Source organism: Calypte anna, chromosome 17 (assembly GCF_003957555.1).
Source record: "Calypte anna isolate BGI_N300 chromosome 17, bCalAnn1_v1.p, whole genome shotgun sequence".
In the NCBI taxonomy this organism is placed as follows: domain Eukaryota; kingdom Metazoa; phylum Chordata; class Aves; order Apodiformes; family Trochilidae; genus Calypte; species Calypte anna.
In genome coordinates this window covers 8,257,769-8,281,691 of record NC_044262.1, presented here as the reverse complement: position 1 = coordinate 8,281,691, position 23,923 = coordinate 8,257,769, and the positions used below count along the sequence as shown (strand labels likewise).

The 23,923-nt window shown below is 51.2% G+C and overlaps 1 protein-coding gene across 1 annotated transcript in view; it reads right to left on the bottom strand.

Moving 5' to 3' along the window:
• The window catches only part of NTNG2 (netrin G2), a 44,051-nt gene that overhangs the window by 14,931 nt on the left and 5,197 nt on the right, over positions 1-23,923 (bottom strand). Inside the window, exon 3 of the mRNA XM_008491508.2 lies at positions 8,873-9,516. Coding sequence (XP_008489730.1) covers positions 8,873-9,516 — 644 coding nt within the window. The remainder of the gene's footprint in view (positions 1-8,872; positions 9,517-23,923) is intronic.

Here is a 23,923-nt window from a genome sequence, read left to right as displayed (position 1 = left end):
GCCAGTTCCCCCTTTCCTCTTCCTTCTGCAGGATTTTTTCACTGAACTTAGCTGGCAGCTGGTGTTGGGGTTATGGTGTCCATGTCCTTGCCCCAGGTGGATCTGCACTCTCTGTTCCAAGATGAGGGATTCTTCACTCCCACCATCTGACTGCAGAAGCACAGATCATTTAATGGTAAGTCAACATCTCCAGCTGAGACCCCAGTAAGGATTAACACATGCAGATATTTTTTATTTTTTTTTTCAGAAATCTGAGTGATCAGCTCAGATGTAGACATTTACTTGGAGGCAGAGAGGACAGCTTTGAGGTTTAGATGCAGAAGGTAACACTGGTGGGATTCAGCCCCTTGGCCCTGCTAAAATCAAGAGTTTTCTCTTGTGATGGGGTTGCACAGCACAAACCCTTTTCCCTACACACAGCCTGCAGTGACCAAAATAACACGGAGACAGAGCCCTCCTCAGAACCTGCCTTTTAGTCCCCACCTCATCAGAGGCAGCAACAACAAAACCACTACTCAGCAATTTGCTAACATTAACAAACTTTTAATGAGCTGTAGTGCACTACACAGGGAATAATTATCTCTGTGCACATTAATTCCTGATCCTCAGGCTCAGGAGGTGTCTTATGCATGGAGCCTGAGACCATAACTCACATGTGGCTCTAGTGACTCCTGAACCTGAGCTGAGGCCACCAGACTGAGACTCTGGGGACCAAACCCCCTCATTTCATTCCAGAGACTGGATCCCTAGAACAGCCCACCAGTTTTTCAGTATTTCATGCAATAATTTACACTTTTAGAAGCAGACCCACTAGAAAACAGTCCTGCTGTGCCTGCTGTGCCTCGGGAGAAGTCTGGCTGGGCAGAGCTTTGTTTTACAGAATTAATTTCACAGAGGATGCAGAGCTGAGGGGAATGAACCACTTGCAGAGGAGATGGAGGAAACCTGGCCTGCTTCTTCTCGTGCTCTGTCTGCTCTGGGATAAACAACCTGGATTAGGGTGAGCCTGCTCCCTCCCTGCTGTGGGTGCCACGCATGCCCACCACCTCCTGGAGCCCCCAGAGATGCTCCCCAGCCTCCTGCCTGACCCTCTGAGGCTGCCTTTGCTCTGCTCCTCCTCACGCATGGCTCGATAAGCTGACCTCATGTATCATTTTTTTTATTTTTCTCCTCCCCCTCCCCTCCCTTGTCCTTAATTCTAGCAAACCCCACTCAGAGGCTAAGCATAAGCAGGATGAAAAGAGTCTCTCCCCATCTCTGGCCAAGCAGGGGAGGGAATATTTGCATTCTCTAAAAGGAAGGAAGAAAGCAAATGTGGTTCATGGAGCAGAGGCAGCCACACTCTGCACGCTCCAGTTCAGTCTGTGTGTTAGGGAGAGATGGAGATGCTGCATCATGGCACTTACAGCCTCTGAGGATCAGTGCTCTGGGAATGAGCTGTGAATCTCAGTGTCTGGGGGAAGGAAGAAGCTTTGGCTGGTACTTCTACAGGAGGGACACTGAATCCCAGCTGCCCCATGTCCCCTCTGCCTCTGCTAAGGAAGGATTTTGGTTGCACCATCCCAGCCCTTTGGCAGAGGTGATGCCCAGCCCTGGGATGCTGCTGACAATGACTTTGAATTATTCAGCATCCACCCAGTGTGGCCTCCTTCTCTCCCTTCAAAACAAGCATAGGGGAGCAAAGCAGGCAAGAAAAGAAGGTTAAAGCAGGTCAGAGCCTCCCTGCTGCTGCTCTGAGCCCAGCCTGAACCAGAGCAACAGCTTCTGGGAGCTGCAGCTCTCCTCCCTCTGACTGCTGACAGGAGCCATCTCCAGGGTGAAGCCATGAAATGCAACTGCAGGGGAGTTCGAGAGCCCCAGGGGAAGGGGGTACAAGGAAGGCAGGGCCTGGCATCCCCCTTATTTTCTCTGAAGTCTGTGATGACCTGGAGGGCAGTGCTTGGCTCCTGGGCACAACAGCCCTGGGTGACCAGCACCTGGTCCCCCGTGGTGGCCTGGGGCATCCCTGACCACCCTGCAGCACATCCTTGCTTCTGGCATCCCCCACCATGGGCCAAGCAGACAGGTCAGGGGGCTTCTGCCAGCTCCAAGCTGCTGCCATGCAGGAAGGTGAAACCCACTCACTTTTCTCTGAGCTCCAGCTGCAAAACCAAGCAGCAGAACTCAACTGGGAAACTGAGGCATGGGTACATGCAGGGGGCAGTGGGACGTGCCTGGTGGAATGCACACACCAGTCCTTTGCTGCTGAGCAGGGCTGGGAGCCCAGCACCAGCTCCCAGCACAGCCCCAGCAAAGGCACCCACACAGTGGGATGGGGACAGGATGGGTGTCATGGATGTCCCCAAGGCACTGCATGGAGGGGTGATGGGCACTGTCCTTCCCAGGGAAAAGCCTCACTTTCTCATTGCTGTAAAGAAGGAAAATTAAGTGAAGAAGAAAGCAGAGGTATTCAGTCACCTTGCCTGCCTGTGCCCAGGGCACTGATGGGCCCTTTGCCACTGTGCTGAAAGTTTTGTTATCCAAAAGATCAATTTTACCAGGGAATTGCTTTCTGAGCTCGACCTTTGAGGGCCATCAATCTAAGCAGAGAGCTCTAACCCCAGCCAGCTGACCCTGCAGCACTTTCCAGCCCTATCAGTCCTGTCCCATTACTTGCCCTCCAGCAGCCCAGCCCTTGGGGTGAAGGTTTCCCTGCTGCTGGAGCTCAGCAGTTTGGCTTTAATCCCTTCTCCAGGTTTCTCTGCCTCCTCCTTTGGGCCTCCAGCCCCAGGCCAGGTGCTCACTGGTGGTAACAGTGAGCCAAGATCCAACTGCTGGAGATTGGACTAAAGGACATCAGCCCAGTCCCCTGGGTGGGAGCTGCCAGCTCTGCTTGCTTTGCTTCTCTTCCTTGGGCTGCCAGCCATGGCTGGAAGGAGGATGAAGGGAAAGGTTAGGAGCTGCTTAGTAATTAGGAGCTGCTCAGTAATGAGGTTTAACTTAGCAAGCAGTGGGGCAGACATGCAGGAGGCAGCCATGGCCCTGCTCCAGCAAAGTCCTGGGGGCAATGTGATCTCGTTGGGCTTTGGGGGTGATCTGAGGAGCTGGGAGCATTTCTCCTCCCTAACTTCTGGGTCAAAGCTCAGAGACACACAGCTGTTTCTTGGAAAGCATTCAGAGCCAACATAGCATCCAGCTGGAGGACAGCAGCCCCAGCAGGAGCTACAGCACCCACAGGCACCCTCCATGGGCTGGGGACACCCAGGTCCTGTGCCAGGCTGTCGGGAGGTGCACACAGAAGTGTTTTGCATCCATCAGGAACCAGCTCCCACCATTCCTCAGCAAAAGTGGCTGGAGCAATACCTGGCCCAACATGTTCCAGTTAGCACAAGGGGTATTTATGAGTTGATTTTACTGCAGGTCCTGCAGCTGCTGCTTCCCTCAGAGTGGTGCAGTGTGGGCTGTGGTTGCCAATGCCTCCATCAGGGAACATCAGAGAGCTAGGAGAGCCAAGGAAAGTTTACAGGAAAGTGTCCTTTTCTACTCTCTTTTCCTCTGTTTCTTTTTTGTTTGGTTGGCTTTGGTTTTGTTTTTTTTCCCCAGCCATAAAGAAGAGTTTGCCATCCCTGCATTTCTCCAAGTCAGCATCCTGGAGGTCACAGCAGTGAGTGGTTGGAGAGGTGTCCAGTGCCAGGCCTGTGTGCAAGGGAAGGAGATGTCTGTGCACAGGCTTTGAAAGGGAAAGGTGAGTGCCACAAACCCTCAGGAGCTGCACTGGGAGTGGAAGAACAGCCTCAGTCCTAGAACTTTCATGAGTAATGACTTCTGAAAATTATTTCTACCCCAGCTCTTTGCTTTCTTCCCAAGGATCCTTATGTGTTTTACAACCTCTTTTCTGTCCATAAGCCCAATTTGTAGAGCAGGGAAATGAGGCAGAGAAAGGTTAAGAGCATCCTCAAGTATGCTCAGTCTCCATGCACCTCTCACCCAGCCTCCACCATGGGGTGAATCTTGCCTTGCCCCAGTCTCCTTAAAAAAAGAGCCTAGGTAAAGACACAGGGCAAAAAAAGTCCTGTGGAGAATCACCTCCCCTCCAACTCTCCTTCCAGTCCAGCCCAGGCTCTCATCTCCACCCCATGCTCACCATGAGGATGCTACTGCACAGGGATGCTCTGGGATCCTGGTCTCCTTCTCCTGCCTCCCGGGCCCCTTTCCTCTGCTTTCCCCCCACCATGGGCTGGGCAGGGATCCCCTCCTGCTCCCTCTTGGTGTCAGGGAGCAGCAGTACCCGGGGTAGAGCTGCTAATGACTGTCATCCAAGGGAAGGCTTATGATAGCTCCCTCTGAATTGTTTGCTCTCACTGTAATTGATGAGCCTTTAATGAGTCTCCTGGGACCAAGTGTTTGAAGGGAGCTCTTTCCTCTCCCTCCCCAAGGAAAACGATGTTTCAACTGATCTCAGCTCTCGGGGAAACATGAATAACTCTTCTCCATCTCTCTGTTGTCACCCCCAGCCCTTGCTCACAGCATGCTCTGGCAGCTGCCTGGCCATGACTTACCCACTTTTTGCCTGCTCCTTTGCAAGTGTTTTGGCAGCTCAGCACAAGCCGGGAGCAAATCTTTTGGGCAAAGCAGGACGGGTGCTGAGCTTGGATTGTTTCTGGCCCATCTGTGCATGCAGAAGCAGGTAAAAATAATTCCTAATGGATTGGCCATGGAAGTAGCACCATCCTTTTTGGGAGAGCAGTTATATTAGGATTTGCCTTGCTGGGCGCTCACTCTGCAAAGGTTTGATACCAGCAGTGAGCAGAGCAGGGCTGGAAGGGCTGAAGAAGGCAACCAGTTGCCTTCATCCCAGGAGCAGGGCTGGGAGTGCAGCTGAGCCTGTAGCCCAGGGGCTGGAAGGGGAAGAAAAGCCATTAAAATGCTGTTTCTTTCCACTCAGACAAAGGAGAGGGGCTTCTGGGTTTTGCTGCTTTTTGCAGAGCCAAAAAACTGAAAAATAAAATAAAATAAAAATCCCTGGGTTAAGTCAGAGGCACACGTGAGTCCCATCAGTGGGTTTTCACTTTTGGCTGTGTGGTAGGGATGGATGAGCCCTGCCTGTGGGGAACAACCCTCCTCACTGCCCTTCAAAATGATTTGAGGTTTGGGTTACAAAGAAGAGACAATTTAAAAGATGCCAAAGTGGAAAGCACACTAGCTCGCTGTTCCCATTCGAGAGGCTATTTATTTTAAATAAGTTGACACTCACCAGCTGTCAAGATCCTGCTGACTGGTGGAACATTATTTACATTCAAAGCTGTCTTAAAAAGCAAACACGAAACCAAACTTTCCCATTAGGGGGTCGGGCAACAGAAGGGAGGAAGGGTGAAGAGGACATCACACGGATCTGTGAACACCAATATTTGCCAAGTAATGTGTATAAATGCTCTTGGTTTTTCTCCTGGAATGCAATAATGCCTGCAATTGAGTTCATTGGCCAAATTGAATTTGGGCTCCTGTAGAAGTCTCTTTATATAAAGTGCTTTAACATACATCACCTTCTCAGTCTATTGACAAAATTCTATTATCTGTTCAGGGCTGGATGCAACTTGGCAACAAAATCAGAAGGGAAATAAAAACCTTTACAAACCAAAGCCAGGGGCAGATAATAGGACCTTGGGCATCTCTCTCCAGGTATTGATAGTGTCACAAGTGGCAGGGGGAAGGTGGAGCTCTGGGTTTCTTGCTAACTCCCTCCCTTCCAGCCCGGCAGGTTTCCCTCCATCTTCCCGCAGTGAGAGTGAAAACCTTCAGGAGACTCAAGGAAAGCCAAGTAAAGAGTTGCTGTGCATTATCCTAATTTAACTATCTGACCAAGAGCAAGGTTTTGCTTGAACTTGTGCTGATTCCAGCCTGGAGGAATGCCAGGGAAATTCAGGCATCCAGCTCTCAGGGGCTGCCCAGCATGGAGGTGAGGATGGGCTGAGGAACTTGGCTGTCCTTGACACGAGGATGCTGGCACCTCCTGGGACCCAGGGCCATTCTGGCAGGAGCTGCAGGGGAAGGAGCAGGGCCGGGCACAGGTGATGTTTGCCCTGTTTTTTGTGGTCTTCCCAAAGCTGCTGAGCAGGGCTGGAGGCTGCAGGGGCATTGGGATTGTTCTCAGGAAATGTTTGGGTGAGCCCATGGCTGGTTTGGAGGTGATGCTCCAGCACTGGGGCTCAACAAGCATGGCTGAGGAAGCCCACACTCACCCAGATTCTTTATCCCAGCTCCCTGCCTGTCCTCCTTTGCAAAACAGCTGTGGAGAAGCTGGAAGGTCCCACCCTGCTCCTCTGGGAAGGGCATCAGTCAGTACTTGAAATCTAAAACCTTCAACAAGAGACTCCAGGAAGCTGCCTCCCTTCCAGAGACAGCTCTGTGGAAGCTGGTGAACATCTGTGGCTGCAGCAGCTTCATCAGCAGAGCCAGGAAAGAGGAATGTCCACACAGGACAAAGCAGCTGGGGACAGCCAGGACACCCCTGGTTCCAGCTGAGGAGAAGCAGAGTGAGTTGTTGTCACTGCACTGCCCTGGGGGACAGGGGAGCATTAGATGGCTTTCCCCTTCAGTTCTTCTGAGTGAGTAAAAGAGGTGCCAAAAAAATCCTCTGAAAGGCAATTGGTGAAGAGAGGAAGGGAAATGCTATTGCAAAAGTGGAAACCTCATCTTCCTGTTGGTGCCTCTGGCCTGACCAAAGCCCCAGAAGAGGCTGCACAGAGCAGCATGGTCATCAGCACCACTCCCTCCTCCTGCTCCCTCCAGGGACTGCTCATCACTGGCAGGATGGACAGACAGACAGACAGACCAAGCACACACTGGGGCAATGGAGAAGAAAGAGAGAAATCTTAAAAATCAGCCTAAAACTGATTAACTTCTGCTCAATCTGATTTCTCCTAACTGGATCCACATGTCCTGGCCACGGCATATTAACTTCAATTACAGCTTATTAATGTCTCTGTGATGTGAAGTGCCTCACTGAGCTCCGTGGTGACTGGGCTGATGAAGGGGAAAAAATTACTCCAAAGAGACACGGTAGGTAATGGAAGGAGAACCAGCAGCTTTCAGCACACCAGCCATCAGTCCTGGCAGCCAGGAAAAGCTCATTCACCCATTCCTGAGGAGGTAACCCAGCTCCGTGCTGCAGCCAGGAGAAAATGAAGCAGTGAATAGAGATCTGCAGGGAAAAGTCTTTCCACTTCCCTTCCCCACCCTGCCTGGCACACACACAAGCACACAGGCCAAGGGCTTGCTCGTGTCTATTCCTGTCTTGACTCCTCTGCATCTCCAGTTACTCTGCAGATCAATAGAGACAGGATGGAAGAAGGGAAAAAAAAAAGAAAAAAAAAAAAGAAAAGAAAAGAAAATGATACCAAGAAGAAGAAAGTGAGTAAAAATAAACTGTCAGCCATGAACGGAGAAATGGACCTGGGTGAAGGTTGTGGGAGGAGACACAAAAGAAGCCAATAGAGGAGACCCTTAAGCACCAGCCCATTGCACCAGCCCTGGCTGCTCTTTTTTTCACTAAGTTTGTAGGGATTTTATCTTTTGAAACAAGCTCTGCTGCTGTTAAATGGTATTAAATCTGGCCAGTGAGTTCAAAACACACCATGGGGGCAGGTGGTGGGGAAGAAGCCAGCTGAGCAGCAGCAAGGTTTGTGGAGAATCCCACAGCACAGCCAGAATTCAAAAGTACTGAAGGGATGTGTCCTGCACAGGGCAGGCAACAGGCTCTGGGGAGGAAGGCACGGGTGGTTCACCAGGAGTGTTTTAAGGTGTAACTTAAAGCACCCCCAGGGGCTGTAGGTGCAGCAAGCCCCTGGTTCTCTGCACTGTCACCTCCCTGCTTGGAAGCCAAAGGTCATTGCACAAGGGCACCAAACATTAAATCCTAATTTACCACTTTCCAAACTGAAAACTCTGTTCCAGGAAAAAGCTGCCAGCTGAGCCTGGCAACTCATCCCAACCAGGTGGCCACGCCAAGAGAAAGACCAACCCAGCCTCTCTGTCTGCTGCTGCCTGCACCCCTGCCTGCCCCAGGGCAGTGAGGGCTCTGCCACCCTGAAGCTCCCTGGACCCTGTTCCAAATCAGCCTCACTGGCTCCTGGAAAACATTTTTTGCTTGAAAGTCTGAAGCCAAAGGTTTGGAACAGGTACAAATGGCTCCTCTGGGGCAGTGGTGAGTCTGGTCAGAGAGGGGTAGGTGAGATGGTTCCCCTCTCACCTCTAAGTCCCCCACAATCAGCCATCTCAGCATTTTTCCACCTGACTTTGCTTTTTTGGTTGTTGTCATACCCTAACATATGGCATTGTACACAGACATGAAAAAAAACCCAGAAAAAACCAGGAGAAACAAACCCCCTCCTGCCTGCCTCTGCCCCAGGGTATGGTGGGGCTAACCCTAACCCTGACCCCAGCCTTGTTCTGCTGGAGCCAAGGATGCCCCAGGTGTGCAGAGCTGACTGGGGACTGGCAGTGAGCTGAAGTTTGTTGGGATGCACCTCATTCCTCACCCCCCATCCCAGGCCCACCAGCACTGCCCCTGAGATTTCTGGGCAGTGTCTGGCTGTGTATGCATGGCCTGGGACAGGGTATCTGAGAGGGAATTCAGATTCCAGCTACCCACCCATACCATGTCCCAGCTCCCCCCAGCACCATCTCCAGCGGGACACAGCCCCTCCCTTAAACGCAGCCTTGGAGGTGCCCCGGCTGTTCCCTGCAAGAACACGTCTGGTTTATTACTGATGCTGCCCTGCCTGGGGAGAAAGAGTATTAGAGGTCAACAGCAAGGCTGGTGGCTTAGTTTTCTAGCAGCAACTCGTCTCATCCCTCTGAGAAGAGACACCCAAAGAAAAAGAGCAGCTGTTACCTGCCAGTGACTTCAATGTTGGAGACAGCATAGAAGTATTTGTACAGGTTCTCCCTCTGCACATAGGTGCCCCCCAGGGCCGGTCTCAGCAGTCTCATCCTCAGGTCAGTGATGGTGAAGAAGTCTTTGAGCCCCTTGGCACTCTCCAGCCGGGTGTACAAGTTGTCTGTGTTCTTGAGGTCAGGGCCAGCAAAGATGGCAAAGCGATCCCTCACCTCAAACCGGACGTTCTTCTCTTTTTTGGAGCCCGCCCAGCGGGAATACTCCTCAGTGCAGAGCACCCTGTTGGCACTGGTGGTGGAGAGGTCCCGGACCCTCCTTGCTGGCATGCTGAAGGCCTCCATGCAGTCATCTGCATAATACTGGTAGGGGTGCCAAGTCCTCCCGTTGTCCAGCGACTTCTCCAGCATCATGATGGTAGGGCGGCCGTACTCGAAGGTTATCACGATGTCATCTGTCAGCTCGATGCTCTTGTTCCAGGACAGGGTGATGTTGGCCAGCAGCGGCTCCGGGTACCGGCGCCACGTCACACTCTGCCAGTACGTGGCCAGCCCTTCGTCCTCGTTGTCAAACATGAGTTTGGGTGGGTGGGCCAGGTCTGGGTTGGAGGCATCGCACTCGTCGCTGCACAGGTAGGGGTTCTCCTGGAAGAACAACAAATGTCACCAGAGGAGAAGGTGATGCCCGGGCATGGTGTGGGCACGTGGCTGAGCTCACCCCATCACTGCACCCTGGTTTTAGCTGCTTGTGTCAACGTTAACTGCTGGGCTGGGGCTTGCCAGGGTCTGGCTCTGGATGATGCTACTTTCTGAGTATGAATTTAAGACAGAGAGACACAACTTTGCCTCTGCTCTGAGGATGGCTGAGCTGTTCCCTTTGAAAGGTCCTTTGGGAAAGGGCTTTTCAATTTGGCATGGGGGCAATTTTCATAGAAATTTCTTTCCCTGAGACTGTCTCTGGAAAGCTTTGCTTAAGCTTGGCCGAGGTCAAAGCTGTCTTCACCCCCAGTCCCTTGCAGGAATTGAATGGTTAAAACCCCCAAAACTCTTTTATGGTCCCAAATGCTGAACGGGCATCATCCCCCAGCACCTCTAAAAGAGGGAAACTCACCAGGTAAGTGGAGCAAAGCACTTCTCAGGCCACCCTACCTTCTCCAGCTGCAGCAGGAGGCGCAGTGGTTGTCAGCTGCCCCCAGGGACCACAGGCAACAATGTCTGCTCCTACATCATTGTCTACAGTCCCAAAAGATGGAATAAAGGTCCAACCATCCCATTCTGCCCACAAGTGACAGTGCATGGCCAAGCTTGCATGTTTTGCAGGGACACTCGCACACCTGCACGTGTGCTCAGCTTCACTGAAGACGTATTGTCAAGGTCATGGACCAAATGCTGAAGTTTTGGAGGTGGGCATCAGGGATAACTGTGCCCATAGATTCACTTCTCATCAGTATGTCTGTTAAAGCCCTACAGCTCCTGCCTCCAGGAATGTGTGGGTCAGCCTTGCCTTAGGGATGATGCGGTGCTGTGTTACAGTAGGTGCCATCTGCAAAAAAAACCCTGCAACACACTGCAGAGCTATTTTGTACATGAAGCATCTCTTTGCTGTCACTTTACCTCCCTCTTGGACTCCAAATCCAGAGGATGGAGGGGGGAGAGGGATGGGTAGGCCAGGGGGGTCAGCTGTAGTGGGGCCCTGACGAGGGAAACAGAGTCACCTGGCAGAGGGAGGAGGAGATAAAGCACTTGGAGCTGCTCAGGGCTGATGGTTGGAGACAAGAAGTCTGAAACTCAACCCCTCTGAGCACCTACCTCCAAGGTAAGACCCCACCGGGTTTTGTGGTTTGGTTTGTGACTGTTTTGTGTATGGTCTGTTTTGTGACCTGCTTTTTGGGTGCTGTGTGTATGTCCTGTGCAAAGCAGGGGATCTGACTTGCCCAAATGGATGCTCTCAGGTGCAAAGTGTGGCTGTGCTTTGGATGCAGAAAACAACATGTAACATGAGGTGCTTGGGAAAATCTGAGCTTTGCCACCTCCAGCTGGGCAACCAAAAGTCCTGGGAGCTGCTTAGAGCTTTTGTGGCTGTAGAATGGACCTTGGGTGCCTCCCCACAGCTTGGACACACGTGCTGAAAGTGAGCAACTGCTTGCACATTGAGTAGAGGCCACAGCTCCAAGGAGCCTGGGGAAGCTCAGGAGGCCATAAATAATTTGGTCTCCCAAGCAGGGTGTGAGTAGCAGGCTGTAAATAAGGCACGAGGCTGCTCTACCTGCAGCAGGGAGAAAACAAACCAGAAAGCAGCTGATCTGTGCGAGAGCATCAGGCTCCTGTGCAGGGGATGGAGTGGTGGCCTTGGGGAGGAAAGGGAACAGGGCACAGCCTGGCTTGTCCTGTAAGAGTGTGTGTGATGGGGAGCAGCAGGAGCTGGTTGATAAATCAGGGCAAAACTCACACCATTTTTTTGTGCTGGCTTGCTCTCAAACAGGCGCCTGCCATGAGCCCTGTGCTGGGATTTGCTTCTCTTGTTCCAGCCTGAACCTGAAGCCACGTGTGGCTTTTGCCATCCCTGCACGTGCTGGGAGGAAGGGCTGGAGCTGCTGAGCTCTGGTGCTGTGCCCATCCCTGGAGAGGGGAGGCTGCTAAATGGGTGCTCCAAGGGGTGGTTGATGGTGGAGCTGGCAGTGCTGGGTTAGCAGTCTGGCTTAAAGGTCTTGTCCAGCCCAAATGATTCCATGGTTCAAAGTGAGCTACGGTTTTGTAATTTCTCCCTTTCTTGCAGCTGTGCTGACAGAGCAAGGGAACTCAATGGAGTGCTCAGGCTTGCTTGGGTGGGTCAGGGGGAAGGCTGAGGGCATCTGCCCAGGTGTTCTCCCCCCCTCCAAAGAGGGGTAGATGTCTTGAGCAAGGGGTGATGCCAGCTGGGGTGCAGCAAGGCTCCAAGTTGTGCTGGGACTGGGGGGGGGGTCCTCTCTCGCTGCAACATGCTGTTCCGGAGCAGGAATTACAAACCCAAAGATATTGACATATTTAATATGCTCTCCTGACTCGTCACGTTCTGAGGAATTATGTACCTCTGCTAATGAGACCCAGCTTCCTGTGGGGGGATGTAGATGCCTCTTAGCACAGCTTTACAGCAGTGGCTGATGGAGAGAAAAAAAAAAAATCCCCCTCGGATGAAGCACTGGGGGCTCTGAGCACATTTCCTGGGCTGAGGAAACATATTGTGTTGCAGTACAGCCCTCCTGCCAATGTGGTCATACAGATGGCTTAATAGGATGGTCCTGAAAAGACCATCCCGGGGTCTGTTTTCACCTTTTGTCTGAAGGAGGGTGCAGCAGTGGGGATCTGGTGGGATCTTGGTGGGGATCTGGCTAGACGCAGAGGCAGAAAACTCCCTGGTAAACCCTCCTGGTTGCTCAGAGCAGCTCTGTGTGATCAGGAGCCTGGGTGCATGGAGCCATCCTGGCAAAAGCACTTTTGTTGTGTGGTTCCCTTGTGTGCAGCAGCCATGGGGGCTGCCAAACCCTTGAGCTGGTGTCAGATGAATCTCCACTGAGTCTTTGCTGCGAGAGTTGTCCCCAGCGTGGCCAGGCGGGCCAGCTTGTTTTCTTTGAAGGCTTCTTTAAACGGTGGCCAAACTACTCAAGGAAAGGACTCTGTGACCAAACCACAATAAGAAAATATTACCTGGACCTCTAAAGGGTGGCCAGGCTGGGAGGTGGAACAAGCTTCCCAGAAGCAATGAGGGAAGCAACCAAGTCTGACAGGCGCGATGCCACTCCTGGTGCCCCGTCTGGAGGGACAGAGCTGGCCAGGCACGTCCCTGGCAGGAGACCTGGCGGGTCAAGAGCAGGAATGAGCAGAGCCAGAACTCTGCTTGTGTCCCATCTGCTCGTCCCAGAGATCAGGGAATGGAGGTGCCCAATCTCTGCTGCTCCTGAACATCCCAACCTGTACATCCCCCAACCCATAAGGGTGCTCAGCTCAGCAGGCAGTGAGCCTACGGGTGTCTTTACCCTCCCTGATGCTCTGGGGTGGCACAAGGCTCCAGAGCTTTGTGTGAGCAGAACCTAGTGTGAGTTCCAAACACAAAAATCACCTCTAAGTGACAGTACTGAAAGGTGGGGGAGAGCCTCAAAAGCCACTGAGTGAGTCACATCACTACGGTTTCCTCTGCTAAAATGAAGTGTTCCTTTTTGGTTTTAGGTTTATTGAATTGTCCTTCCTCCACGGGATGCTCAATGCATTTTTGGCTGGTGGGGTGGTTTGAAGTCAGCCGGGAGGGCAGGGGGGAGCGGAAACAGATGGGCATGCTTTGGCTGCTCCCTGGGTCCTGGTAAGATCAGTTATAGCCCTGTTGAAACAATTCCAGGTATTATTTTTGAATCTGGTTTCCTCCTCCAAGCCGTGTGTTCTCCAAAGAATCTGTCCAAAGTCTCAATACTTACATCTTCAATCTAAAAGTCAGAATGCATTAGCCAGGCAAACCTTGGTCTCAGAGAGCTTAAAATAAACCAGCTCACTTTGAGGCTCACACTATTATATCAGTTGTGTGTCCTCACAGCAACCAGATGTTGCAGGTTTCCAGCTCCCTAGATTCATCTTCTGGTTGTTTGCTTCTTCAGGGTGCACCAAAGACCCCTGGAGCCTTGCTTGGCCCCAGCTCAGCCCAAAGGGGCAAAGCCCTGGGGACAAATTGCAAAAGCCTCACTAAGGACAAGTCATCCCAACAAAGGTTTTGCCTCCATGGGACATCCCTGGAGTTGTGTCCCACTGAGTGCAGACCGAGACCCTTGGGCAGAAATGCTGCAAAAGGGACTTTCTGAAGGTGACAATGGTGACTTGCTCTTGGAGAAGCATTTCTTAGGAAACAAGATATTTCTCTGACAAGGCACAATGACAGGGGTTCAGGATGCTGCAGGGAAGCTGCTTCCCACCTTACTGGGGAAGGGGGGACATTGGGAGAAAACAGCTGCAATAAAAAGGCCCTGGTTTTACAAAGCTCAGCTGGTTTCTAGGGCTCTTAATAAGCATACAGAATTATTCCTCCTCCCCCCCCCTTTTTTTCCTCCCTAGAAGATAATACCATTTTTTAAGCCTCACAGCATAAAATGATATTTTTGTAGGTGAAATTACTTGATTAATCATTAAGCTGCTGAATATTTTAAACAAACTAGACATCTGTTGTGAGTGGTGAAAGCTGCACAGAAAGAAAAAGAAAAACAACCCTACATCTTTTAGGAGATCTCCATGCCAAAGGGAAGCTGGAAAGCAATTGCAACCATTAGCTGCACAATGAATTATAACAACACCCCCAAGATCTGGGCAAGGAGAAGTACGTAGATGATGTGAAAGTTTATACTGCTCAGCTAAGAGTGCTCACCACAGCTCTCATAACCTGGTGTGATTTGTTTAATAGTGTCTTTGCCCAGGGAACCCCCTGGAATTGCTTTGTTTTCAGGGGCCTCTTCTGCTTGATGAAATTGTGTTAGTTAAGCCAAGGCCTTTGCTAAAACCTAGGCTGCCCTGGGATCAGCGTTTTTAATTACAATCAGCCTCTTACTCAGAGTAAAGGCAAGGTCTCAAAAACTCGTGCTGGTTTTGGAAAGCCAACCTTAGTATTTTTTGTGGTTGAGGAAGGAGGGTGGAGATCCTTGGCTTTTTTGGTTTTTCTCAAAGGGGAAAAAAGTTCAGGGCTCTTCTTTGGCACAAAAATCTGCCCAACAGCATAGACCTCTCTTAGGTCCTGTCTTCAGTAGAGGGGACCTTTTCCCCAAGAAGTGGCTCTCAAACTGAACAAAAGAGCTCTCAGATCTTGGGTGTCTCTGCAAGCACTGACAATAGTTGGGACTGGGGGCTGTTTGGTCAACTCCTCCACAGCCCTGAAGACCCAGGTCTGGCTCCCTCTGCTTCCTGCAGACTTTGAAGTAAGATCTGCTTGAAGACCAGAGCGGAAAGGAGAAGATCTGGTGGCCACCCAAAGCTCTCTCTCTGGGTCACCATGGGGCTGTTATCAACAGCTGGCACCCTGTGGGAGGTAGAGGGACCATGGGTGAGGAGGGTCTGCATGGTGCTATCACCCTTCTCTAGAGGTGTTCATCCAGTTTTGTTGAGTGGCACAAGTAATTTGGGAGGAAAAACCTGCCCCTGGGTGGGAGCAGCATTTTGCTGGCTAGTAAGCTGGGAGGCTGCTGAGTGACTTCAGTGGAGCAGGTGATGGTACAGACACCTCCTCCCCTCCTTGTCAGAAGTACTCATGGCTGAGGAAACCTCAGTCAGAACCTCAACCACCACCCAGGAAGGGACAATTGCCCCATCCAGCCATGATGCTTAAAGAGCTTCTGAGTGAATCCCAAGTCCCTTCTGCTTCTCAGAGGGCACCTACAGCCTTTAATTTTGTGCTTAAAGGTCACCTGGTGAGGTTCACAAAGTCCCTGTGTTGCCTGGCACAGCAAGAAAGTCCTTAAGTTGGTATCAAATTTCCTCCAGATCCTGCAAAACAACCACATCGGCAAAATCCCGGTGTGCACCTGATCCCTCCTGCCCCGACAATGTCCCTGCTGGGGGCTGATGCCACCACGGGTGTCCTGCAGTCTGCCCTTCCCCACACACCCTGTGTGGCAGTGGGAACAGGAGGGTGCCCATCCAGGGAGGGCAGCAGGGCCACCCCCCTCCATCCCTGCCTCCTCGGGGTGCTCTGGCTCATGTTCCTCCAGAGTTTCATCCTCTCCCCCTGCCTTTCCCTGCCCAGCACCCAGCTGGACCTGCTCACCCAGGAGCATGAAGGATAAAGTTCCAAGGATCATCTTGGTGTCTTTGCTTTCCTGCTCCTTCATACTCCTGGTTGACACTAGGGCTGGAACACAGGGCTTGGCTTTGCCTCCCTCCCAGCTCTGCTGGGGCTGGCAGGGATCTCCCATCCTGGGCAGACTCTGGGTTCACTTCACTGCCTGCCAGCTCCATGAAATGACCCCCAGAGCAGGAGAGATGCTGTCCCCAACCCTGGTGACAACACTCTTTATCCTCCCTACTGACAGCAAGTTAAATTATTTTCTGCAGCAAAAACCCTTAACAAGGACCACACCGAGCAATTGGTGTTTTGGGAAATGTCCTTGGTTTTTCTTCCAGTAAAAGCTCTAAGAGAAAATAGTGTTTATCCAGGAGAAAACACAGGCTCATCCTGACATCATTATGAGGTATTTTCACTCCTGCTGCCTCTGACATGAGGGGTCAGCTGCTCTCTCTGGATTTATGAAAAAACAAAGTGATTTTATGATCAAAAATAATATTTGTGGATAATTAAAATTCATGCTTCAGGGCATAAACCATAACCTGCGAGTGGCCATGATGGGACTCCCAAAGAACTGGAAAATACTCTCCAACAATTAATTTCCACTCTATTAGTGGACTGGGAGGGATCAGAGGGGTGAAACAACAGTAATTAATTCACAGTGATTGTTTCCAACAGCTGGCAAGTGGCATAACTCATGGGCAGAGATGCCTGGGAGCACGGGAATAACTGGGGAGGAATACAAAGCCCCTCTTGCACCAAAAAACCCCATGCTGACCCTTGGGTGAGCCTGCAGGAAGGTCTGTGCCCTCCTTGCTCAATGCTCAAGGAATGCCAGGAGCTGTTGCCTTCCATGCAACACAGATAGGACTTGAAAAACCTGGCAAACATCTTGGGAACAGCTTTGCCTGTGCCCCTTTGGGATGGTCTGCAAAGACACTGGGGGGGATCCGAATGCAAAATGGGCCTTTTGGAAATGAAACCTGCAGAGCTTTCTTCGAGGTGATGTGTGTTCTTCTATTTAATTTTTTTTTTTTAAGTAAGTACTACTCTGGTGAAATTATGTATGTTTTAAACAGTCCTGAAGTTCTCATCTCCCACTTTTCCCAGGGGCTGCCTGTGGGGCTGCTGCCCCACTCAGATCCTTGAGAATGCTTCAGCAAAGCCCTTCCCTGCACATCCCACAGGCAGGCACAGCCCCAAGCCATAGTCACAGCCCTTGCACATTGCTCCCTTCTTCATGGTAACCCTCCAAAGGGATGTTTGGAAACAATCCATGTGTGTAGGCAGGTTCTGACAAGAAATCCATGGTTTGGTGACAGATTAGAGAAGCTGTGGCTGCCCCATCCCTGGCAGTGTCTTAGCCCAGGTTGGATGGGGCTTGGAGCAACCTGGGTTGTGGGAGGTGTCTCTGACCATGGCAGGGGGGTTGGAACAAGATGAGCTTTAAGGTCCCTTCCAAGCCATTACCTGTCTGGGATTATTTCACAGCTTCATCTCTTCAGGTGCAGGGCAGCTCTGGCTGGGAGGCAGAGGGCTCCAGGGCAGGGAATCTTGCAGGGATGGGATGGGATGGGATGGGATGGGATGGGATGGGATGCCCAGGGTGGGCTACTGGGGTGATTTGATTAGTCGTGTGCCCTTCCCTTGCATCCTCCCTCCCCCAGCCATTTGCACGGGGCTCTTATTAGGGCAGCGACAGCAAAAGGGGAGAAAACCATCCTCGCTAACAAGCTGTTTGCTGTTTATGAGCAGGTAAAGGCAGAGCTGGAATGAATTATTAATAGGGTGGAAATGGGGTCCCTCTACAGATCTGCTCTATTTCTGGCTCAGCTGAATGTCACTCCCCCCTGGCCGTGGTTTGGGGGATTGATTGCTGCTCTGCTTCCTTCCCCTTCCTCCTGGGTGGGAGCTTGCCCGAGCCCAAGGTCACCCCTGGGCAGGGGTGTGAGGACACTCAGTGCCTGCCTGCGGGGTTCTGGAGAGTGTGAGTCAGCACAAAGCAGCTCTGGGTGAGCACACACCAGGATGTGCCCAGCCAGACATTTTACTTTGCTTTTTGCCTCTCCCCCTCAGCCCCAAACAGATCCTCACTCGCCAAACCCCCTGCTGCTTGTTTGAGGCTCTCAGGCTCCTTTGCAGGAGGGATTCAACTTGTAGCTGTTGCTCTTCCCCCTCTGTTCTGCTTCCAAATTCAAGAAGCATCTTGTTCATATTTCATCCTAGCTCAGGACTCTGCCCTTCTCCTCACCAGATGTGGGGAAACTGTGTCAGACAGGGTGGGAATGCAGTGTCCCACCTCCAGGTGTGGAAACTGAGGCAGGGAGGGACTCCAGGAGCAGGTCTAGGCTTCACCACGAGCATGGGAGGCTCCACCTTTCAGAAGACGGAGCTCCCCCCAGCCATCTGAAGTTGGGCAAAGTGGTGGGGGCTTCACCCAATCTTGATGTGAGAGTCAAGGCAAACCATGAGGGATAATTTCTCTGCCCTTCCTCTGCTTCGTTCCCTCCATGGAAAGGGTCTGAACTCATCTTTGTGCCATAGTGCAATCTCCGACATCCAGGAGGGAAGCAGCCTCTCCACCAAGGGAGGGTCTGGAGGGAGGTGCTGTTTGTCACGCACAGGATTGACCCAAGTCACCTGTGCACCCTGCAGCACAGCCAGCACTGCCTGTGCACAGACACAAATCCCCTCACGCCCACTCTGGCTAAGCCAGAAACAGCCAGAAAATCTGGTGCCATGATCATTGCAGGCTGGAGGTTAAAATTTATCCCTGACCACAGGTGACCTCCCCAGGAAGGGCCCTGAGCACCCCACTTGCAGGGTGACCTTGGGGCAGCACTTCCATTGCCAAAGCCCTGGGACAGCCCCATAGCAGCTCAGCTCCTGCTGCCTCACACCTTGTCCCAAAAACCTCATGTGGAGCCAATTTGTGTGCAGCACAAGGGTTAAATCCACCCGGAAAATTCCACTCCTAAGCAGATAATCTCATCTGTGCTGGGCACACACACACAGAGGCATCTCTGGCAGCCCAGCCTCCCATGCAATAATTTTTGAGCAGCTCTTTCTTTGTGAACTGCTAATCCCTGGTGAGCTGCTCTAACCCCTCCTGGCACCCAGGGCTCACCTCCCCGCCTGGGCTGCACCCCTCCAACTGCTCCTTTTGCAAGTTTGTGGATTACAGGGTGACCTACAGCCTGAGATCAGAGGCTGGTGACCCAACCACCCTGCACCCAGCAACCCCAGGCAGGCATTCAAACGTGCAGGCAGTTAATCCCACCCACTGCTGCTTCAGATCCACTCCAAACACGGATTTTCTGTACCCACGAGCTGCAAGTTTTCCTCTTCCCAGGACATTTCCCTGAAGCTCATCCACAAATTAAGCTGCATTCTGCCCCATCCCTCCTCACCCTTGCAGCTTGCTACAGCTAGGTACCTGCAGCAGTGACCGTGCTGCTGGGCTCTGGGTACATTATTGATTCAGGACTGAGAAAAATGCTTAGGAAGTAGGAAAAGTGTCCTGCTCTCTAAAAGCTTGTGCGCCTTGCAAGCTCAATACGTGCAGCCTTTGCAGAGAGACTCGCTACGCCACTATTAATATTTTATTCTCCAAGAGAGGCCCTGATAGTTTGAATGGGGGAGGGCAGGATGTGGAGGCTGGGAGTGGGAAAGGGGAGGGAGCAGAGGTTGCTGTGGTCCTCAGCTGGAGATGCAGATCGCCCCCAAAGCCTTTGTGAGGAGAGCAGGGTTGGGGGGATGGATGCCCCAGCACCCATCCTGGCCTCTGAGCAGGGCTGCTGGGGCTGCTGCAGGGAGCACACAGCACACAGCATGCCAGGGGTTTGGCTGCTCTGGCAGGATGGGAGCAGCTGCTGTGGCACCTCTGCACCTTTAGGGTGCTTAGAGGGAAGGGGCTGTGCTGCAGACAGGGAGTTTGGCACTGCTTGGCTTTGTTTCCTTTGTGGTTTCTCCAAAACCAATGGGGTGAGCTGGGTGCAAAGCTCAGATGGTCCCCGTTGAGGACATTGGGGTTGCCTGCTTGGGGCTGTGCTGGTCTGCAGCAGGGGTGCCCGTCCTGTGTCCCATGGGATTTTGCAACCCTACTTCTGCTTTTCCTGCCTGTTGCTGTGTGCAGTCCCACAGCCCAAGGCTCAGCCTGGCAGCTGCTGTAGGAGCAGAAGGCAAAGTGGTTTGGGTGGTTCTCTGGAGCTGATTTTCAGACGGATCAGTGAACTGATCTGACCCACCACAGTCCAGTGGTGGGTGCTGCCACCAGGGCACCAGCAGGGACGAGACTGTCACCTGCATGGGACAACAGAAAGGGTTATGGGGCTGGGACAGCCTAAACTAGAAAGATTTAGGCAGCCCTTAAATCCTGATGGTGAAAAGTTTATATTTGGAGTCTGCAACTGTAATCGGGGGCAACTAAAATTAAAATTGGACTTTGCTTTAGCCTTGTCTATAGGGAGAATTCTTCTTAAAGTTTGATGGGGGGTTGTATCAATGCTATAGAATAGAATATGGAGAAAAAAATTAATAGGAAGGACTTTCCCGAATCCCTTCAGCTTCAAAAATTGCCTATGGTAAACTCAAACGTGGAGCTGGTGAATGAATGGGTGTTAAGAGCTGTTCCTCTGGCTCTGGCCACACTACCCTGCAAGTCTTCAGAGTTAGTTCTCTCCAGCTTTTCCCATCTGGATGCTGTTCCCTTTGAAGAGCAAAGCTTTTCTTAAAAGCAGTTTATTCTTCCTCCTCTCTTTCAAGGTGGGGGTAAGCTTTCTGCTCACTGTACCAATTAAATCTCCTTGACAGCCTGAGTTTTATCACTGTGTCTTTCCCATCAGTGAGTAAAAATGATCCTTGTTAGAGGAGCAGCACCCCACCTTGCAACAAGATGAATCCCAACCTGGGCACTTAAGGAAATTGATACAGACTGTGAAGGGAAATCCTGTTTGCTCAGCACTCTCTAATTTAAAGCTGAATTGTATTCTTTCATTTTTCTGTAAAGTCTCGGCTTTTGTGACACTGAGATTCTGCCACACTCTGGGGTGGCCTCTGTGGCAGAAGGGGAGCAGGGTGTAATTGCTGAGCAGCAGACAACAACAACCCAAGGGGCTGGCCCCAAGGGCAAAGAGCTGTTGACCTTGACTTCAAATAGTGTTCTCTGCAGCAGCCCTGATGCTGAGAAATGTTTAAGGGTGGGAACAAAACTAAAAAGCTCCAGCCCTTTCTCCCATGCTCGAAAGCAATGGGTGCAAGGGGTGGATTAGAAAGCCTTTATCCAGGTGGAAATGGCAGGAGTTGCCTTTTTCAGACTCTCCTCAAAGGAAAGGGGAGTGTTTAATGTACCGGAGGGTTCAAGGAGGAAGGGAGGCTGTTGGCATGGTATAAATGTTAAAAGAAAGGTGTGGCTTTCTGTCCCCAAATCCCTGACTGAGCTGTCATGAGCAATTTGACAGCAGAGAGTTGGTTTACTTGTGCTGCTGAATTTTGGCATAACAGCAAAGTGAATGTCCTCAGTGCCACCAGGGAACAGTAAGTCCTAAAAGGAAGGGCAGAAGGGAGCTCTGACTCCCAGCCATCTCCTAAGGCCAAGGATAAGTTTGCAACCAACAGTGGGGAGTGAGGATTTATTCAGGAAGGAAGGAGAATATCCCCTTTTCTGGAAAAGGCTTTCCATTTGACTTGAATACGGGCTGTGCTCAGCTCAAAGGCTGCCTCTGAAAACTGGGGTGGTGGCAGGGCTGAGGACCTCATGCTTTGCCCCTCTGGTTCACCAAGGCATGGGAATGGGTTGGGGGAAGCTGTGGGTTTTGTCTCTGCTCAGAGCACCTGAAGGGATGAATCCATCCTCAACCACCAGGTCATCCTGTGTCTTTAAAAATTCTTTTGAAAAAGCACCTCTGAAGCTATTCCATTTTCCTTACTTTAAAAACTGACTTAAATTGAACAATTACAAGTGCACAATACTTTGTTTGCACCTAAACAGGGCATGGAGATACTGTTGGGTGGAGTTGTATGAGACAGGCTAAGAATGAAAGGGGTTTCTCTGCCTAAAAGTGTCTGTTTCTCCCAGTTTTAGCATCTGGTTTACTAAGAGAAAGTACAAGCCTTATAACCACATGTCATTCAGAAAACTTTAGCTAAGAATTAAACTCAACATCAAATTTGGCTGCATGTGTAATGAATAAATAAAGCCTTTTCCTTTCACATATCTGTGCCAAAATCCACAAGCTCTATTAGCTGATGAAACAATGCTGACTCCAAATAAAAATACCCCTGACCCATCAATAAGGGCTTAGAGCTCGGCCTTGCATCAAAGAGCATTGTCTGAACACGAGATATTGTCTTAACACCTCCGGGGGGGAAAAAAGGGCTCCCAGTCTGACAGCAAGCTGGGCTCCCTGTGCTGCCAGCCGGGTGCAGGAAGCTCTGCCAGGGGTGTCTGGAATTCTGCTCCAGACACCTTTCCTGTGCACGCTCCCTTGCTTTTGCTCAAATGGTTTGGAAACCCCTTAAGCTGCAAACCTGATTGTGGTTTGGTGTTTCCTTGTTCCCTGTCACCCTCCCTGTGTGTAAATTGCCCACAAAGCTGGCATTTTTTATTTTTTCTTTTTTATCATGGGTGCCAAACGCCAATGCTTGGTCCCTGCTTGGTATGAAAGAAGGGCTCCAGTATCTCTGGTATGTCAGTACTGGAGAGCACCCTGCCAGCTGAGCCCTCCTCCTCCTCCTCCCTGGAGGGTGGGATGGGGCAAGGTTGTGCCTCCCCTCTGCCCCATGCAGAGCTTTGCTGTTCCCTGGCTGTGCCTGTCCTGCAGCCTCCTCTCACTGGAAAGCTGCACTGAGTTGCTGAGTGACACAGCCTGGATGTGATCTTTGAAGCCTCACCCTTCCTTTAACATCCTTGGATAAAAGATCTGTTTCCTATTAATCTTCAGTCACGCTTTTGGATTCGTTCAGGCTTTTACTTCCCTACCCATCTGTCTTCCCACCACTCCCCCTGCCCTGCCAGGAAGGAAAGGACAATTCATTTTTCAGATGACCCTGCCAGGAAGGCATTGACATGAACAGGAGAAGGTTCAAAAACTGTGGCAAAACCAAAACCCTCTGACTTCAACAAGCAGCGAAACGCTTCCCAACCAGAAGGGAGCAGACAGAATTGGAGCAGCAACTTCAATTGTTGTCAAACAGAAAAGACATGGATAATTCCCTGGGTAATTCCTGCAACCCTCCTTTTGCAGAATTCTCCAGTGCTGCTGGAAGGTGTTTAAAGCAAAGGGAGGGATCCTGGGGCTGGACAATGCCCTTGGTGCTGGCACAGCTGGGTAGGAAACACTCAGAGTCCTTAATTTTCCCAGGACACTTCTCCTTTGCCTGCCATCAGCACGGGGATGTGGTCCTGCTCTCTTTCCTGGCTCTTTAAGCATGGAGGGATGTTTTTGGGGCTTTAATTTTGATTTCAGTTGGCTGAGCAGTGCATGCATCCTGCTGGGCTCTGCTTAATTCTGAGTAACATTGGTTTAAGTGCCTGGTCAGTACCCTGCTGTTTTGAAAGACACCTAAGAAAGCAATGTAGTCACCAGAAGAACTTCTCTGCTGGCAAGCTGTGCTTCTGTGAGAACCCACCTGTTAGATGATAATAATTAAAACCTGAAAAGAAAGGATAACAGGACACTGAAAGGCATCTGAGTAGGTTGGCTGTGTGTCATTCCCTGGGGCAGAGGTGGTGAAAATTTACCTCGATGGTGTCCCAGCACACACTGCCCAGTCCTGGGGCTGGACAAGAGCCTGCAGCTCTCCTGCAGCCACCTCTGTCATTCTGTCACCTTTTAACTCTGTGCACCCAGTACTGGGTGGGCTCTTTGCTCCCCTCAGCAGAGCTGAGCTACATTTGCTCTATTTTTTTTATTTTTTTTTTATCCTCTTGAGAGGACAGCACTGGTGCAAGATGGGTAAAAAGACCAAGAATTCAGTGGGATTTCATAAACCTATCAAAAAACCTAAAAGAAATAACTTGCAATATATTACTCCTCTTCTTAGCTTGATTCCTCATCAGGGAATTGCTTGGGGAATATTCCTGTGAATGCTGCTTTCTGTTCTGGGAATGCTGGGCCAGGCAGACACCATGGGGTGAGGCAGGGACAGGAAGGCAAATCCATGTTTTGCATTTGTGTCACTCCCATTCACGGCTGCACACGGGGTTTGCAAGTGCTACAGCACATGGCAGGAAACACTGCTAGTGCTCAGAACAGAAAGATTTTT